Genomic DNA, 19,300 nt, shown 5'->3' on the forward strand with positions numbered 1-19,300 from the left:
CAGGCATAGTCTAGAAGATGAGTTTGTAGAATGTTTTCGGGACAGTTTCTTCGAGCAATACGTTGTGGAGCCAACTAGAGATAAAGCTATCTTAGATCTAGTATTGTGTAATGAACTCGGGTTAATTAGCAATATCATAGTAAAAGATCCACTAGGAAATTGATCATAATACCATTGAATTGCATGTTAAGTTTGAAAGTATTATGCTCCAATCACAAACAAGAATCTTAAATTTAAACAAAGTCAATTACATAGGCATGAGGGGAGAACTGGCTAAGGTAAATTTGGTAAATAAAAGACTAAAAGGTATGGCGGTAAATGAACAGTGGGAAACCTTTAAAGAAACAATTCAAAATGTTCAACAAAAATACATTCCTTTGAAAAACAAAAATTCAGCAAGAAAAACCCATCCGTGGCTCACTCAGGATGTTAAGGATAGTATTACATTAAAAGAAGAGGCTTACAATGCTGCCAAAAAGCAAATCTGAGGATTGGGAGTGTTTCAGAAACCAGGAAAGGGCCACCAAAAATCTGATAAAAAAAGGAAAAAAACAGAATGAGAGTAAACTAGCCAATAATATAAAAACAGATTGCAAGAGCTTTTATAGGTATATCAAAAGGAAAAGAGTAGCTGAAGTAAACGTTGGTGCCTTAGAAGCAGAGACAGGAGAAATTATCATGGGGAGTGAGGAAATGGCAGAGGCATTTATTTTGTGTATTTTGGGTCTGTCTTCACAGTAGAAGACACAAGTTCCATACCAGAAACAGACCATAACCTAGGGGCTAAAAAGAGTGAGGAAATTAAGGAAATTCATAACAGCAGAGTAATAGTATTGGAGAAACTTAAGGGACTAAAATCTGACAAATCTCCAGGACCCGATGGCCTATACCCTAGAGTTCTAAAAGAGATAGCTGCAGAGATAGTGGATGCGCTAGCTATGATTTGTCAAAATTCCTTAGATTCGGGAACAGTCCTAATAGATTGGAAGCTAGCAAATGTTACACCACTTTTCAAGAAAGGAGGGAGAGAGAAAACAGGGAACTACAAGCCAGTTAGCTTAACATCAGTCATTGGGAAAATGCTGGAATCTATTACTAAGGAAGTCTTAACAATGCACTTAGAAAAGCACAGTACAATTAGAATAAGTCAACATGGTTTTACTAAAGGGAAATCCTGTTTGACAAATTTATTAAGAGTTTTTTGAGGATGTAACTAGTAGGGTAGATAAAAGGGAACCAGTAGATGTAATATACCTGGATTTCCAAAAGGCATTCACTTTTAAAAGGTGTGAAACTTGTAAGTGTTGATGTTCAAAGAGATTTGGGTGTGCTTGTACAAGGAACGCAGCAAGTAAACATGCAGGTACAGTAAGCAATTAGAAAGGCAAATCGCATGTTGGCCTTTATTGCAAGGGGATTGGAGTACAGGAATAAGGAAGTATTGCTACAATTGCACAGGGTTTTGGTGAGACCACATCTGGAGTACAGTGCACAGTTTTGGTCTCTACATTTAAGAAAGGATATACTTGCATTGGAGGTGGTACAGCGAAGGTTCACTAGATTGGTCCCTGGGATGAGAGACTAAATAAATTGGGTCTGTATTCTCTGGAGTTTAGAATAATGAGAGATGATCTCATTGAAACATAGAAGATTCTAAAGGAGTTGGATAGGGTAGACACTGAGAAGATTATTGCTGCTGGTCAGGGAATCTAAAACATGGTTTCATAGTCTTAGGATAAGGGGCCGATCATTTCGGACTGAGATGAGGGGAAATTACTTCACTCAAAGGGTTGTGAATCTTTGGAATTCTCTACCCCAGAGGGTTGTGGATGCTCCATCGTTGAATACATTTAAGGCTGGGATAGACAGATGTTTGGTCTCTCAGAGAATCAAGGGATATGGCGAGCGGATGGAAAAGTAGAGCGATTCCTAAGATCAGCCATGATCGTTTTGAATGGCGGAGCAGGCTTGAGAGGCCATATGGTCTGCTTCTGCTCCTATTTCTTGCGTTCTTGTGCTACTTAGAAAATACTGGAAAATGGGGCACTTTGCAAATTTTGAGTGCTTGGTTGAAGAACATTCTCCTTTAAAAATATATTGGAGTAATTCAAAAATACACTTAAAATCTCATTGCTCACTTGTACATTTGTAAGAATCATTAATAATTTTCAAATAAACATTTTTGAAGTCGAAATTAGATAGCAGATCTTTTTCAGTTCTCTTCCTTCTGCCACCAACCCCCATTCTCCCTCCGCTTCAAAGAAGTGCTGTGATATAGAAATATAGAACAGTCAATATTGGACAAAACCTAGGTCGTCAGTCAGCTGCACACTTGAAACATGGTTTCACACCAAAATGAACAGGATAATCATTAGTAAAATGGAAGCAATGCCAGTTGGGAATGCTGAGCTCTACATCTGAGTGTTCCTGTTGAGAAAGGCTCCATGCAAAATTCACCATATAATTGAAAGTGGCTACTTACATCTTCCAGGAGATAATCTATTTTGTTTTAAAAAGAAAAAGCTTGCATTTATTTAACACTTTTCAGGTCATCTTAAAGGGCTTTACAGCCAATGAATTACTTTTTGAAGTGTAGTCACTTTCGTAATGTTGGAATCCAAGTTAACTGATGCAGCCTTTTATGTTAATAAAGGGCTTTCACTATTGTTATGAAGTCTGGGAGAGGCCAGCCTCAATAGTACTCTGTTATTTTCTCTCCCTCCTCAGCCAGACAAACAAGCAAAAGACAACCACAAGGCCAGGATATTGAGTAGATGGGAGTTGGGAATCCTCAGGTGAAAGAATTGGCAGAAAGAAAAAAAAATTGCATTTATATTGTACCATTCATGGAATAAGAACAGTCCAAAGTGATTATCTGCCAATGAATTTCTTTTGAAGTGTATAGATGCAAGTTCTTTTCTTTCCTTTATTAGTATCTGGGCTGAGAAGCTGTTATTCTGTCATGGTAAGGAAGCCAGTGTGCCAAGACGGGAAGGGAACTTCCCCTACTTCAATACCAGCAGTGGTAAATTAATCTCTATCAACTGCTGTATTAACCACTGAATAATATGTAAATACAATTGTGGGAGAAGTTCACACTTTTAAATACTATTCTGTTCATTTATTCTGTATTTCAGTTCCAGGTGTTTTGACTACCTGTGAAATGCAGACTACCCTCCATCAGCTCTTTTCCGCTCACTTGCTGCTTCAACTGCTTGTATTCTGCTGACAGTAGTTCTATGTGCTCCACATGTAAAATCTTTCCTGCATTTCAGAAAAAAATCATATACACAGCATACATTATATTACCATATATGCAACATTCACTACACAGTATAAACAGCACATGCTATATGAATATTCTATAACATATTAAAATCTTAATTTGCTGTGCACCTCCTGTCAATTTTTTTCATTGTAAATTTCTACGTTCGTATTTATAATGGCAACTGCACATGTAAACTTATCACAGCGTAATTACACCATTTTGCCAGTGGTGATGCTGTAGTGCCTCTGTTTGTACCTCCCAGGTCCTGAGCCTGTGTTGCAAAGAAACTCTTTTTGTCTCCAATCAACTCTACTTTTTTACTTCCAATTTTTTGTGTGATTTTCCATTTAACTATAAACATTAACTGGCTAATCTCCTATGGCATTAAATGTGGAGAACTTGTAATGTCTTTGGAATCAGGCTCCAGTAAGAAGTCAACATCAGTTCTGATGAAAGGTCATCGACCTAAAATGTTAACTCTATTTCTCTCTCCACAGATGCTGCCAGACCTGCTGAGAATTACCAGTATTTTCCATTTTAGTTCAGATTCCAGCATCCACGTATTTTGCTTTTGTTATAAAAATTCAATTTGTTTTATATTTGCTGTGACAGTTCTATCCATCACATTTTCCTGATGGTCTAATAACTATTGTGATGCTCATGCAAGGAGAAATTAGGAACTGTAAAATGAACTGATGAATTAAACTCAAAACAGACACCATTTGCTGCAAAACAAGATGGAGTAAGATGTCAGATGACTTCTCCTGTTCTGCAAATACACATGGTAACTGTTGGAACTGAACCAATCATCATGTCTGATCAAGCACTGAGAAAAGTATTAGAAATGTAAATGGTCCACTCAATGTTAGTGGTTACCCCTTTTCAACAAGTTGGACTAACAATGACTTTTCAGACATGGAGATTCCAGACTGAAACTCAGGATAAAGGGTGTGAAAAAAACACCACTATATCAAGATGCCATTGAAATAAGCAACATCCAAACCCATTGGGCTAGAGTTTATGGGCCCCCATGAGGCAGGGTGGAGATGGGGAGGACCACAGATTTGCGTCGGGAGGCAGGAGGTGGAGGGCCCATCGACGCTCCATTGATTTTGCCGGGGAGGGATAGGCCGATGACAGCCTTCCCATCCAAAGGCCAATCGAGGGATGTAACCAGCAGCTGGGGGTTGCATCTGCCATGCAGGGAGAGCACCTTATAATACGAGGCCCCTTCCTACGGGCTTTGGGGGGGGGGGGGGAGGATGTCGTCCCACTTCTTGGGCAATCTGTGGCCCACGGAGGACCCCCGCCATCAAAACCTCCACCTCCCTTGACTCCCATACGCCTGCATTTCATGTCCACCTCATCGGGGCCTTCCAGACTAGCCCCAACAACACTGCCTCACGTACCTGAGGTCCGGGGTTCCAGCGCTGGGTCTGGGTTCAAGGCCTCTGCAATACCGGCAGTAGCCACTGCTCCCGGTGGCATTGCCAATATTGTTGAGCCGCCGGCCCTATGATTGGCCAGAAGTTCTAGGAGGCGGGATCCCCTTCTTTAAAGAAATGAAGATCCTGGCGCCGGCACTTAGGTTCCGGAACAACGTTAGATCGCGCAGGGGTGGAGGGCTTGGAAAGGCCGAGGCAGGGCTCAAACTGCCTTTTTAGCCCAGCATTGCGGGAACCCCACCCACTGCACAAAAGTCAGCCCACTGACTAACAATGGGCACACCATCAAATGCCATTTATGAAAACACAATGGGAGAGAAACTTTGGTCACCTGACAGAAAACAAGTCTCTGGTGAAGAACTTTAATAAGAGACATTTTTCTGTGCAGAAAGCCAAGAAAGCCAGAAGGAAGAGAGAGACCCATCCCAGAAAGAAGAAGGACGCTGACAGAATACCATCTTGAAACTACCTAGAGGCAAAGACAAAGACAAAAGGTGACCGTTGAAATTCCCTACCCGAGAAATGGTAATAGGATTTTTGCCATTGACCTGTGACTGAGATTTGACCAAAGAAGTCTGCAAGCAAAGCATCCATCCACCTGAAACTTTTCAAAGTTTGACATTAGTAAACCAGGAAAAAGGAAAAACAGGCCTGTACCGTTTTTAAATTTTCCTCCCAGGGAAACAAACAAGGTTTCACAATGAACTCTTTTTAAAACCATCAGGCCTAAAGGCATGCTATCTTTTAATCTCTATCTTTGTTGTGTGTGCATATGTGTGTGTGTATGTATGGGTGAGGTTGCGAATATTTTCGGCTATTGTTTAATAAATATTTATCTTTCTTTAAAAACCTGTAATTTGTCTGTTTATTGACCATTAAAATGCTCTAGGGTTAAAACACTTTAAAAAAAAACAGTCTTCCTGGTCAGTTGAGAGATGAAAAGGGGAAACACTCCTATCAATTCCCAGCTGTCCATAACATTATACATTATGTATCAAAGAATGTCCTGCTTCCCTTGAGGATTAATAATGGGCAGGTGCCAGATTTTAATGACAGTTTAAGGACGCTTTCTGCACTTGCCCATGTCCCTTCATTTTTGTCTCCAAACTTCTGAATTCATCTAAATGGTAGCATACTGAGCGTTACATTTGTATGCTAGTTAAAACTTACTCATTTTCTAAAATGATAAATGAAGGACTGCCAAATTACATTTACATTTGTGGGCTATAGGGACATTACAATATAAAAAACATAAATGCACTTCATAAATACTGTAAATCTTGGTTATTGTACTACATTTTATAACATTCAAAAACTTATGGAAAGTTAATTCTGTACATGTTGCAAAGTAATAAAGTTCAATTCTGCATAGTGTCATGCAGGCCCCCCACCTGCCAAGAATGAGGCACATTAATTTCGCCACATGAACATTGATTTTCTAAACTGTTACTAGAGTAAAGAAAGAACTTGCTTTAAAAAAAAACACCAGACCCTTGACTGGAAAGACATTTGCATAGTAACAGACAGTACTTGGAAAGGACAAAGGGGCCACTCCCTGCTCCAATTTAATCCACAATGGACTTTTGATTACCTTACGTTGAAAGCTAGCATTCCAGGTTGACTGCTAAGATGCTCGCAATACACAGAAGAGACCTGGTCAAACCAGTCAGTCACTTGCTGGCAAACTAGGGGAGTTTTGAAATTGGAGAAACAGTGTTTAAAGACAGAAAGCTGTTTGCTCCTGGACTGGAAAAGACCTTTCTCCTGTCTGCTTCCATCTCTTTCTCATGGAACTGAAGACCCCTTGAAGGCACATGAACTCCAAGAGAGAAAAGTCTCCTACAGTGAACAAGGTTTAAGAAGAATATTGGGCCCCAATGAAAAGCAAGAGTACCTACAATCAAGGACTCTACAGTGAGCTCAAAGCATAGTAACAAACTCCCTTCAGAGATTGCCTCAAATTTTCTCACTTTATTTTTCTTCGGCTCTTTTCTGTCCCTATATGCATGTATGTATCACGTGTGCATGCAAGCATGGGTGTGTCGTGTAGCTGTAGGCATTAACTGAATTACAGTTTAAATTTAAGTTTTAATAAATTTCACTTTTCTTCTTTAAACCTAAGAAAGGCTGTTTGTGCTCATTTCTTTGCCTTATAATTGGAAAGCGGTGAACAAGGATTCACCAAAGGGGGAGCTCAAAACACAGTGTGTTTAAAAATTAAATCCTGTTACAGTAAGACCAGGTGAAGGCTGAAAGAGACCCCCTAAGACACCTTTCTCACCTGGTTGTAATAATAGGATGATCCAATACTCACTGGGTTAAATCTGTACTTTTTTAAAATGAGAATTAAATCCAGGAATGAAAACTGTGATTGTCACTGTCACCTGTGTCCACTTTTTTGTCTTAAAATTCTATCTTAATCATTAAACGTGTCAGCTCAATAAGTTGGGAAATCGAGGGATAAAAAGGACAACATCTCAATGATAAATTTGAAAACAGATCAAACATTTGGCACTGTTAGGGCAGATATGTTCCAAAAGATTTTTGTCCACTGTTTTACTGAGCAAATGGGGAACTACAGAGCTCCATGAAGCAACATTTAAATTGTGATTTTAGGGGTGGCATTTTCAAATGGAAAAAAACACATTTATTAAGTTGAACTTTCAAGCAAGTAATTAGGAAGGCAAGTAGAATTTTGGCCTTTGTTGCTAGGGGGTTAGAGTTTAAAAATAGGGAAGTCTTGTTACAACTGTACAGGGTGTTAGTGAGGCCACATCGAAAGTACTGCTTACAATTTTGGTTCTCATATTTAAGGAAGGATATACTAGCATTGGTGGCAGTTCAGAAAAGGTTCACTAGGCTGATTCCTGGGATGAAGGGGTTGTCTTATCAAGAACAACTAAACAGGTTAGGCCGTTATTCATTGGAGTTTAGAAGAATGAGGGGTGATCTGATTGAAACATATAAGATTTTAAGGGGGCTCGACAGGGTAAATGTTGAGAATATGTTTCCACTGGTGGGGGGATCTCGAACTAGGGGACATATTTACAGAAAAAGGGGGCACAGATTTAAAACTGAAATGCGAAGGAATTTCTTCTCTCAGAGGGTGGTGAATCTCTGGAATTCTCTACCTCAAAGAATTGTGGAGGCTAGGTCACTAAATGTATTTAAGGAGGAGGCAGATAGATTTTTGAAATCTCGGGGAGTCGAGGGGTAAGCGGAGCAGGCCCGAAAGAGGAGTCGAGGCCTGGAACAGATCAGCCATGATCTTATTGAATGGCAGGGCAGGCTTGAGAGGCTGAATGGCCTACTCCTGCTCCTATTTCTTATGTTCTTATGTTCCCTGACACACTGTCTAAATGGTATCAGAAGAAACATCAGATTATAGTACTTAAAGATTTTATAGAAATTGATACTCAAAGAATCAATTGGTAGGGCAGGTCCATGAATGACCTTTATTCAAATCCCAAACTCACAATGCTCAATCATTAGTGCGGACGCATTTTTAATTCTTAATCCAGTCATTATCAAGTATTGTTTTAGTACAACTATTTCATCCAATTACCTTTAATATCAGCAAGATCCCATAGTTCATGGGCAGCAGCTGCTGAGAGTGCCATTGGGTATTCTACACAGACATGCTTCCCTGCATCCAGAAACTTCCTTTTTAAACAGCAAAAGGTTGAACACAAACAGAATCCCATGATTATTTTGGAAACAAACTGAATACAGCTTAGAAAATGCACTTCTTTGTACAAGATAATTACTATTTTCTCACTAATTCCCCTTTCTAGTCTTCCTAAACTATACATAGTATGATGGCCAAACAATGCATGGAGCTACCACTGTTCAGCCTCATGAGGGACAGGATAATAACAACAGAGAGGATGCTAAGGAAACTGAGGGCCTTCAGCAGTTTAGGATTCTCTACTTTTTGTCACTCTTGTATGTGCCCATAATGCTCTTTTATATATTCTACTGGATCTACAAGGTGGTCTTCCAGTAGCTGCAATTTAGGAGGTGATAAATTGCTGAGGCCCATTCAAGAACTCTTGAGATGCCTATGATTGGCACCCTCTGAAAGGGCTCAGCTGCAAAATACTCGAAAATAAAACAAACTGAGATAAAAGTAAATCTGCCAGAACCAGAAATATGAATAGAAAACAGTAAATGACGGTAAAGCACAATCAGTCATTATCTACGAGAAGAAGATAGGCTGGCATTCCACCAGAACTGGCAAGTGTTAAAACATTAGCAATAAGGATATCAGGTGAAAAGCCTAATTTCCTCTGGGGAGTGGGGGATAGGGGCTGGAAATTATGTCAGGAACCACCCTCCCCTCCCCCCCAGTTCCTCTGGCCCTTTACATTTCAGTGGAGGAATTATGGATGGATCTTCCAGAGGAGTTCTTGGGCGGTACCCCAGGAACTCTACCCTTTACACCCTCTAAAGGCCCCAGCAGAACAACACCTAAAGGAGTTGAGAGCTGACATTATCCCTATCGAGGCCTGTAAAAATGCCCATAACCTTGGAGAGAACAGCTGAAGAACAGGAGTTCCTCCAGAGCCTCGATGGGTCCTGTCTCTGTCTTCATAATGGCACTGCTCTGACATTTCAGCTGGCTGTTTGAACAGGTGCCAATGATGCATCCGCCCCAGCCATGCAAATAACCCAGGAATTTGGGATGGGGCCTCTTGCATGGGCTAAATTGGGCAGTGTTTCTGCTCCACTGCATTTGCCCCAGTGAAGGAGGATTCCACCCCCACCCCGCACACCATATCACCTCCCCTCCCTGAGAAATTTGGGGGACAATAGCTGTTATCTTGTGAAATTAATGCATCTGAACTTTTAACCTCTACCTTGTCTCTCCACTTCAGCTTCATTAGGCAAGTCTTTTCCAACCCTTTGTAACTGTACAAGTTATGAGAAATACCACCTGCAATATTAACCTTTTTTTCTCTTTCACCTACTGAATCACCTGCTATGCATTTCCTGTTTTTATTGAAAGATTGATTAGTGGGGTTCATTTTGTGGGGTTTTGATTTAACCACTCCATGTCGAAGTTGGTGAACATGTAGAATCAGGGAGCATGGAAAAATTTAAGAATTGAATCAATATTTGAAGGAGTGGGTGCTTGAGAGGTATTAGTTTTTGGGACAAGCCAGATTAATAGCAAAATCTTTTCTGATCCTGTGGTTTCTTATCTTCCTTTTCAAACTTGTGCAGGACACAAAAAGGGTTTCCTACCTCCCTAACTCATGACTAACTCATACATAGCCAAGAGCTGCCTTGTTCTTAGTACCTGACATACTCCTCATGAAACTGATTCTCCAGGCTGATGATGGCAGCTTGTATTTCATCACTTCGTAGGGCCTCATCCAGTGTGATCTGTTTCAGCTGCTCTATGTGGCCTAATGTCCGCCTGCCAATTTGAAGAAAGAAGCACAGCAACGTATTTAAGTCTGATATGCAGCAGCATTATAAAGGGATGTTTCACCATCATACTGACTGTGTGGCTTATTCGTCTGTTAGTGATGAACGCAATGACAGAATTACAGCATTGCTAACGGAAAACATATTTCAATCTTTGCCCTTTCCAAAGATGCAGCATTACAATTTAAAACTCTCATTTCTGTTAAAGAGAAAAGGATTAAGGCAGCAATGTCCAACAGCTGTTGTGGAATTAAATATTCAAAATGATAAGGTTGATGAGGCACCTACATGTTAATTGTATATCATTTGGGTGTTAATTGTAATCTGGTGGTGGGGTATTAATTTAACCTCATGTGTGCTCGTATATTTAAAAAAGGTGAGAGAGGGAATTACAGACCAGTTAGCCTGACATCTGTGTTGGGAAATTACTAGAGCCTATAATTAAGAATAGGGTGACTGAACACCTTGAACATTTTCAGCTGATTGGAGAGAAAGAGCATGGATTTGTAAGGGGTACGTCACAAACAAACATGATTGATTTTTTTGAAGAAGTGACTAAAGCAGTTGACAGGGGAGTGCCTATGGATTTATTTATGTGGACGTCCAGAAGACAGTTGATAAGGTTGCTCATACGAGACTGTTAGTTAAAGCTGAAGCTCATGGAATTGAAGGCAAATTATGGACTTGGTTAGGAAACTGGTCGAACGGCAGGAGACAGAGAGTAGGGATGATGGGCAGGTACTCTAATTGGCAAGATGTGACCTGTGGTTTCCCAGAAGGATCTGTGTTGGGGCCTCAACTATTCATCATATTTATTAATGACTTAGATGATACAATAAAAAGCTGTACATCCAAATTTGCTGATGACAGTAAGATAGGTGGCATTGTAGGAAGTGTAGATAGAAGCATAAAATGACAAAGAGATAGTGATAGATTAAATGAATGGGAAAATCAGTGGCAAATGGATTTCAATGTAGGCAAATGTGAAGTCATCATCCACTTTGAACCAGAACTGCTCACAATACTCCAGATGTGGTCTGATCAAGGCTTTGTATAGCTGAAGCATAGCTCTACCCCCTCGAATTCTATTCCTCTAGATATAAAGGCCATCGTTTTATTAGCCTTTTGATTATTTTCTGTAGCTGTTCATGACATTTTAACAATCTGTACCTGGGCCCCCAAGTCTCTTTGGACCTCCACTATTTCTAGCTTTTCACTGTTTAGAAAGCACCCTATTCTTTCCTTTTTAGTTTCAAAGTGGATGACCTCACATTTGACTACATTGAAATCCATTTGCCATAGTTTTGCTTATTCACTTAATCTATCAATAATGTCTTGGTCATTTTATGCCTCCATACAATACCACCCATCTATGTGTCATTGGCAAATTTGTATATACGGCTTTTTATCCCATCATCTAAGTCATTAATAAATATGGTGAATAGTTGAGGCCCCAACACAGATTCTTGTTGGACGCCACTAGTCCCATCCTGCCAATTAGAGTGCCTGCCCATCATCCCTACTCTCTTTCTGCTGCCACTCAACCAATTTCCTAACCAGGTCAGTAATTTGCCTTCTCTTCCACATGCTTCAACTTTAGCTAACTGTCTCTTGTTAATGTGTTGCTTTTCTTCCCAATTCTTCAGGGTCTTTCTTCATGCATCACATTCTGCCCAAGGAGGCAGATGCCAGTGCTGCTCAGTAATTGCCCATTATTATTTACACAAGAGTAATTAAATTGAGGCATATTTTCCTCTTTACTGCTCATTGAAATGAAAGGAAAATCCAGAGGGTTCTATTAAGAGTGTAAAAAATTTCTCCACCAGATTGTCTTTTCCATGCACCATGCAGGCGACGCTTAATGCCTAGATAGAAAAGGTGAAAGTCTAGCAAATCCACCCCTCACAATGTGGAGAACTGTGGCTGTAACCCTCTGCCCCATCATTCTACATTGGATGGCCAATGTGTCACAATGTCATGCTGACCTGTTGGTAATTATATATTTTATCATAATGTACAAATACATCATGTATATTTTCAAGTTTAAATTTTTGTAAATAGCAACAAATGGGTAGGCTCAACTGCAGTTAGAATCATGATAGTGCAGACTATCAAAAGGTTGGTTTCTTGAACAGTGGCTCCTGTCCCATTGGCTTTTGTTATACCAATGTAAGCCTGTTAAAAGCAGTTCTTATTCAATGATTTATTTCTTGTTCAGCAGTTTTCCAGATTTTCCTCCCCTCTCTTTGGGGATCTGTGTCACCTGTACTGGTGCTTCTACAGATGCTGCAGCTAAAATCTAGATACACTGTGTTGGTACTTAAAAGTGAGATTGTAAAGAGTGGCAGTACACAGAACTACTTTCTTATATTGATCACCCTTTAATTAGATAAATTTACTGATCTTGCCAGTGCAGGACTGGTGAATTTATCTGAATACTTCCAAACACAGTCTCTTTGGGCTCATAACAACAGATTACATTTAGATTATGCCTTTAACACAGTGAAACATCCCAAAGCACTTCACAGGAGCATTCGCAAACAAAATTTGAACCACAAAAGACAACATTGCCCTGGATTTTGCTGTTTGTGGCAAATGAACAGTGCTTGCCGTTCACTATGTTCACAGCTTCCCACAGACGTTTTGCAGACTTTTGAGTAGCAACTTGCTGTCATTGGGGTTCTTTTTTTTTTTAGAGATACAGCACTGAAACAGGCCCTTTGGCCCACCGAGTCTGTGCCGACCATCAACCACCCATTTATACTAATCCTACACTAATTCCATATTCCTACCACATCCCCACCTGTCCCTATATTTCCCTACCACCTACCTATACTAGGGGCAATTTATAATGGCCAATTTACCTATCAACCTTCAAGTCTTTGGCATGTGGGAGGAAACCGGAGCACCCGGAGGAAACCCACGCAGACACAGGGAGAACTTGCAAACTCCACACAGGCAGTACCCAGAATTGAACCCAGGTCGCTGGAGCTGTGAGGCTGCGGTGCTAACCACTGCGCCGCCCCTGTGGCATGTGTGAGCAGGGCAAGTACCATTGTGGCTCTTCAACCAAACAGACTGAAGAATCCTCACTGAGACAGACAGAGTTTAAACCAGGAAGTATAAATTTCAATATTTAACTCATTGTAAAATCAAATACAGATGCAAAATAGAGAAGAAAAGGATTAAGAGAGAAAGATGTGCGACTGAAAGAAATTTTTTAAAAAAAAATCTCCAACAATAGTTGCATTCTAAAGGAATGAGCCTCCACAATTGTAAGAGTGGGTAACTTGTAAGATTAAATTTTCAGTGCCACAGAGATTGTTTAGCACTATTTAAGACTTATCATATTGTTAAAATGGATCAGCAATAACTTTCTGGTGTGTAAAATCATAAAATATAGAATCACAGAAAGGTTACATCACAGAAAGAGGCCATTCGGTCAATTATGTCTGTGCTGGCTCTCGGCAAGAACAACTCAGATAGTCCCACTCCTCCGTCCTTTCCCAAATAGTTTAGTGGGTAACTAGTAAGTACCACAACTTTACGTCCTTACATGGATTTCAATGCCGAGTCTCTTGGCAAGGTACTGGTAAAGCGAAGCTTGAGGAGCAGCAGGGCAAATCGAACAGCAACTTCCGGATTTCTGAGTTTAATTATTCCTGTGCAGACTCCAGTAGTTGTTTTCCAATTTAATCTACAATAATGGTGAGTGCTGTTAGCGTCAGGTGGCCAAAGGCTTGGTCGAAGAGGTAAGTTTTAAGGAGTACCTTAAAAGAGCAGAGAAAGGTGGAGGGATTTTGGGAGGGAATTCCAAAGCTAAGAGCCTAGGAAGCTGAAGGCATGGATTACATAGGATATACAGCAGAGAAATAGGCCATTCAGTCTAGTCAATCCATTCCGAGTTTATGCTCCACTCGAGCCTCACGCGGCCTTTCTTCATCTAACTTAAACAGTATAACCCTCTATTCCCTTCTCCCTCATGTGCTTATCTAGCCTCCCCTTAAATGTATCTATACTACTCACTTCAATTACTCCATGTGATAGTGAGTTCCACATGCTCACCACACTCCAGGTAAAGAGGTTTCTTCTGAATTCCCTATTTGATTTTTAGTGACTATCTTACATAGATGGCATCTAGCTTTATTCTTCCCCACAAGTGGAAACATTTTATCTGTGTCTACTCTATCAAACCTTTTCATAATTTCAAAGACATCTATAAGGTCACCCCTTAACCTTCACTTTTCAAGAGAAAACAGACCCACCCAGCCTGTTCATCCTTTCCTGATAGGTATACCCTGCATTTCTGGTATCAACCTTGTAAATCTTTTTGCACCTTCTCCTGTGCCTCTATATCTTTTTTATATAATTTTATATGTACCAGAACAGTATGCAATATTCCAGGTGTGATCTAATCAAGGTTCAATGCAAGTTCAATTTTATTCCTTCAAAATAAACACCAGTGCTTGGCTTGTTTTTTTATTGTCTTGTTAACCTGTGACACTACTTCTAGTGATTTGTGTATTTTACTCTCAGATCCATTTGCTCCTCTCCCCCATTTAGATTCTTCTTTTCATGACCTCCTCATTTTTATTGCCAAAATGCAATACCTCAAATTTGTCTCTGTTGAAATTAATTTGTCAATTATATGTCCATTCTGCAAATCTTAATATCTTCTGTAATTTGTTGCAGTCCTCTTTTAATATTGACTATACCCCCCAATTTACTGTCGTCTGCAAATTTGGAATTCTTTTATATTCCAAAGTCTAAATCATTAATATAAATTGTGAACAGTGGTCCCAGCACTGATCCTTGTAGAATACCATCTGCCACCCTGAATAACTACCCTTTCCCCTACTCTCTGCTTTCTGTCTTGAAGCCAGCTAGTAATCCATTCTGCTATAAGAGCAAATACTGCAGATGCTAGAAATCTGAAATAAAGACAGAAAATGCTGGAAATACTCAGCAGGTTCAGGCAGCATCTGTGGTGAGAGAAAGAGTTAACATTTCAGTTGATGACCTTATGTCAGAATTGGGAAAAGTTAGAAATGTAATCGGTTTTAAGCAAATGAAAGGGAGGAGGGTGGAAAAAGAATAAAAGGGAAGATCTGTTGACTTCCAATGTTCACAGTATTTTCCTTTTGTATCAGTGTTCAATTCACTGCCACTTCTCTTCCAGGAATGCTCACCTTGAAGAAGTTCTGCTCTTCTCTCCAACAGCATTTTCGTTTGTCTCATTTCCCTTGTTTGCCTTTATTGCTATTTAAGACTTATTGCCTTTATTGCCCTTCTTGTGTTTGATCATGTATCTACCAAAACTCACTTTCACAGCCACATTTTCCTCAGCAACTGTCCTTGGCTCTGACGTATTCCAGGTGGATTCCAACTAAAATTCAACCCTTCATTTTTCATTTCCACCCACGACTACAGATATTTCGTAGACATTCAGCATTTCACGCACCACTCTTCTCGTCACATCCTGATAAACTCACTCAATGCCAGCATTGCCAAATTCATACTCCTGACCTCTCTCTTCAGCAGCACCAACTCACTCTATCCTTCGTCTCCTTCAGCACTTTCACAAAAAACTTTTTATCTTCCTTTCAGGTGTGAAGGATCACAAGCTCCATGCGTATCAACACCCCTCCAGATCTTTCTTTCCTTTTACTTCCCTCTGACTCTATCCCTTTTTCCAATCTTACCTCTTGCTGTATATTCACCATACCCTCTGACCTTCCCATCTCTGACCCTGAATGATCTGGCCTTGGTAAAGGACTCAGCTTCATTCCCTTATGCCCCCACCTCAATGAATTTTGAGTCAGCACAAGGTGGAGCTCTTCTTCTGTCGCCTTTGCCTCCACACCCACTTCTTTGGTCAGCTATCTTCCCCCAACACAGTGGACCCTTTTATCCATCTCTAATATTATCCTCCACCTGGACGGCACCCTCTGGCCTCTTATCCTCTCTAGATCTTTTCATTGAGAACTGCTGGCATGACATCGGCCACCTCAATTTTTCTGCTCCCCTCACTCACTCTAATCTGTCTTTTCTGAACTTGGAGCACTTTGTTCTCTCAGGTCCAACTTAACATCGTCATTGAACCTGCCGACAAGGATGGTACTGTTGTCGTGTGGCATATTGACCTCTACCTAGCAGAGGCTGAACAACAATTCTCCGACACTCTCCTACCTCCCCTTGAACCATGATCCCACCACTGCCATTGCCTCCAGGACTGTCACTGACCTTATCTTCTTGGAGATCTTCCCTCCACAGCCTCTAACCTCATAATCCCGCAACCCTGTACAGCTGTTTCTACCTCCTTCCCATGACCAACAATCAGAACTGCCCTGGTAGACTTATCGTTTCAGCCTGCTCCAGCCCCACTAAAATGACATCTTCCTATTTTGACTCTATTTTTCCTCCCCTTTTGTCCAGTCTCATCCCACCTACATCTGTAACTCTTCCAAAGCCCTCCGTCACTTTAACCGTTTCCAGATTCCTGGCCCTAACCGTCTCATCTTCACCATGGACACCAATCTCTCTATTGCTGAGTATTTCCAACATTTTCAAGCAGCACTTGCTCAGCAATAACCTGCTGACTGATGCTCAGTTTGCATTCCACCAGGGCAACTCAGCTCCTGACCTCATTACAACTTTGGTCCAAAGATGGACAAAAGAGCTGAACTCCAGAGGTGAGGTGAGAGTGACTGCCCTTGGCAGCATTTGACTGAGAATGGCATCAAGGAGCCCTAGCAAAACCGGAGTCAATGGGAATCAGGGGGAAAACTCTCCGCTGTTTGGAATCATATCTAGCGCAAAGGAAGATGGTTGTGGTTTTTGTCAGTCAATCATCTCAATCACAGGACATCACTGAAGGAGTTCCTTAGGGTAGCATCCTAGGTCCAACCATCTTCAGCTACTTCATCAATGACCTTCCCTCCATCAGAAAGTCAGAAGTGGGGATGTTTGCTGATGATTGCACAATGTTCAATACCATTCACGACTCATCAGGTACTAAAGCAGCCTGTGTCCAGGTGCAGCAACACCTGGGCAACATCCAGGCTTGGGCTGATAAGTGGAAAGTAACATTTGCGCCACACAAGTGACAGGCAATGAGCATCTCAGAAAAGAGAGAATCTAACCATCTCCCCTTGATGTTCAATGGCATTATCACTGAATCCCCCACTATCAACATCCTGGAGGTTACCATTGACCAGAAACTGAACTGGATCAGCCACATAAATACCGTGGCTACAAGAGCAAGTCAGAGGCTGGGAACTTTGCAGCAAGTAACTCACCTCCTGACTCCCCAATGCCTGTCCACCATCTACAAGGCACAAGTCAAGAGTGTGATAGAATACTCTCCACTTGCCTGGATGGGTGCAGCTCCAACAACACTCAAGAAGCTCAACACTATCCAAGACAAAGCAGCCACTTGACTGACACCACATCCACCACCTTCAACATTCACTCCCTTTACCACTAATGCACATTGGCAGCAGTGTGTACCTTCTACAAGATGCACTGCAGCAACTCACCAAGGCTCCTTCGACAGCACTGGTCCAAACCTCTGACCTCTACCACTTAGAAGGACAAGGGCAGCAGATACATGGGAACACCACCAGCTGCAGGTTCCTCTCCAAGCCACACACCATCCTGACTTGGAACTATATCCCCATTCTTTCACTGTTGCTGGGTCCAAATCCTGGAATTCCTTTCCTAACAGCACTGTGTACCTGCAGCGGTTCAAGAAGGCAGTTCGCCACCACATTCTCAAGGGCAATTAAGATGGGCAATAAATGCTGGCAATGATCACATTCCATGAATGAATAATAAGAAAATTCTTTGTCTTTATATCCATTCTGTTACTCGTCCCCTGATCCTGCATTCTCTTACCTTATTCATTCATGTATTATTTACCTTATTGATAACTTTTTGAAAATATAGATAAATTACATCTATTGCGTTACCCTTGTCTATTCTCTCTGATACCTCTTGAAACAATTCAACAAGGCTGGTCAAGCAAGATTTTCCCTTTTGAAATCCACGCTGACTATTCTTTATGGCTGCCAATGGTGGAGCGAGGAAAGTCACAGCAGCATTTACTAAGTCAAGAAGCAGACTGTTGTAACTGAAGAAAACGTGCAACCCTTTGGAGTAGATGTACAACAGCGCAATCCATTTTCCATGATGTGTTCATTGATTTGGTCTTCTCATGTCGTGGACAGTACATCATAAAACCTGATAGTGATAACAGAGATCAGCAAAATTGGATGGTGGATCAGTTCTACCATCAACCTGTTCCTTTCCCCAATGGCATCTTTCTATCTCTGCCACCCATCCCTAATTGCCCTTGAAAGGTGGTGTCATTAACAGCTGCAATATAACTGCAGGCTCATAGAATTCACAAAAGAAAAGTCACATTTGTGATGTTTTATTTTTCCTTTGCTTTGCAGTTTATTATAGCTGCTACTCTGAAATCAAGAGTTCCGATCTTGCAGCTGGAAAATACTAGAACATTTTCAGCTGCTCCAGAGGACAGCTGAGGGGACAGATTGTTTAACAGGTTTTGGGTAACAATCCATCACATATTAGAGCTTCCCAAGAGACAGTACTTAATAGTGGCTGATGGTGCTCAATCAAGTTTGAAGCCAAGAGGAACATTATATTTTCAAAGACCAAACTGAATAAACAATCAGCTCTGTTCGCCCCTCAGACTGAGAGAGGGAGTCATTTACATTAAATGGAAGGATTCTGAACGTTTATGGAATAAAGTTGCATTGGGTCATAAAACACACCACAAAAGAAAGATACAGTGGCTTTGATTGGCTTGACAGTCAGTGAATTATGGCTCAAAACAGTTTTAAAACAAATGTTTCACTACATCTGGGATCTGTACATTAAAGAAAAGGAACCAAACCACACACATAAGTGGCTGTCAAATTTTATGATCGTAAGATGAGGAAGGCCTTTTAGCCCTTCCTATAACTTAGAGCTCCCCAACATGTAACTGAATTGGTCCTTAAACAATTCCAGGGATTTTGCCCCCACTGATCTAGCTGGAAATCTATTCTCATTACTCCAAAGGTTACCAAACCTTCTGGAATGACATGGAGTTTCCTGGAACCAGGAGTTTTCCCCGAGCGTTGCTGCC

The 19,300-nt window shown here is 40.9% G+C and overlaps 1 protein-coding gene across 1 annotated transcript in view; it reads right to left on the reverse strand.

Annotated features, from left to right (window-relative positions):
- The window catches only part of blvra (biliverdin reductase A), a 63,426-nt gene that overhangs the window by 16,367 nt on the left and 27,759 nt on the right, over window positions 1-19,300 (reverse strand). The window contains exons 4-6 of the mRNA XM_068011635.1: window positions 10,016-10,135; window positions 8,279-8,376; window positions 3,157-3,264 (exon numbers count right to left, since the gene is read on the reverse strand). Coding sequence (XP_067867736.1) covers window positions 3,157-3,264; window positions 8,279-8,376; window positions 10,016-10,135 — 326 coding nt within the window. The remainder of the gene's footprint in view (window positions 1-3,156; window positions 3,265-8,278; window positions 8,377-10,015; window positions 10,136-19,300) is intronic.

Source organism: Heterodontus francisci, chromosome 2 (assembly GCF_036365525.1).
Source record: "Heterodontus francisci isolate sHetFra1 chromosome 2, sHetFra1.hap1, whole genome shotgun sequence".
NCBI lineage: Eukaryota > Metazoa > Chordata > Chondrichthyes > Heterodontiformes > Heterodontidae > Heterodontus > Heterodontus francisci.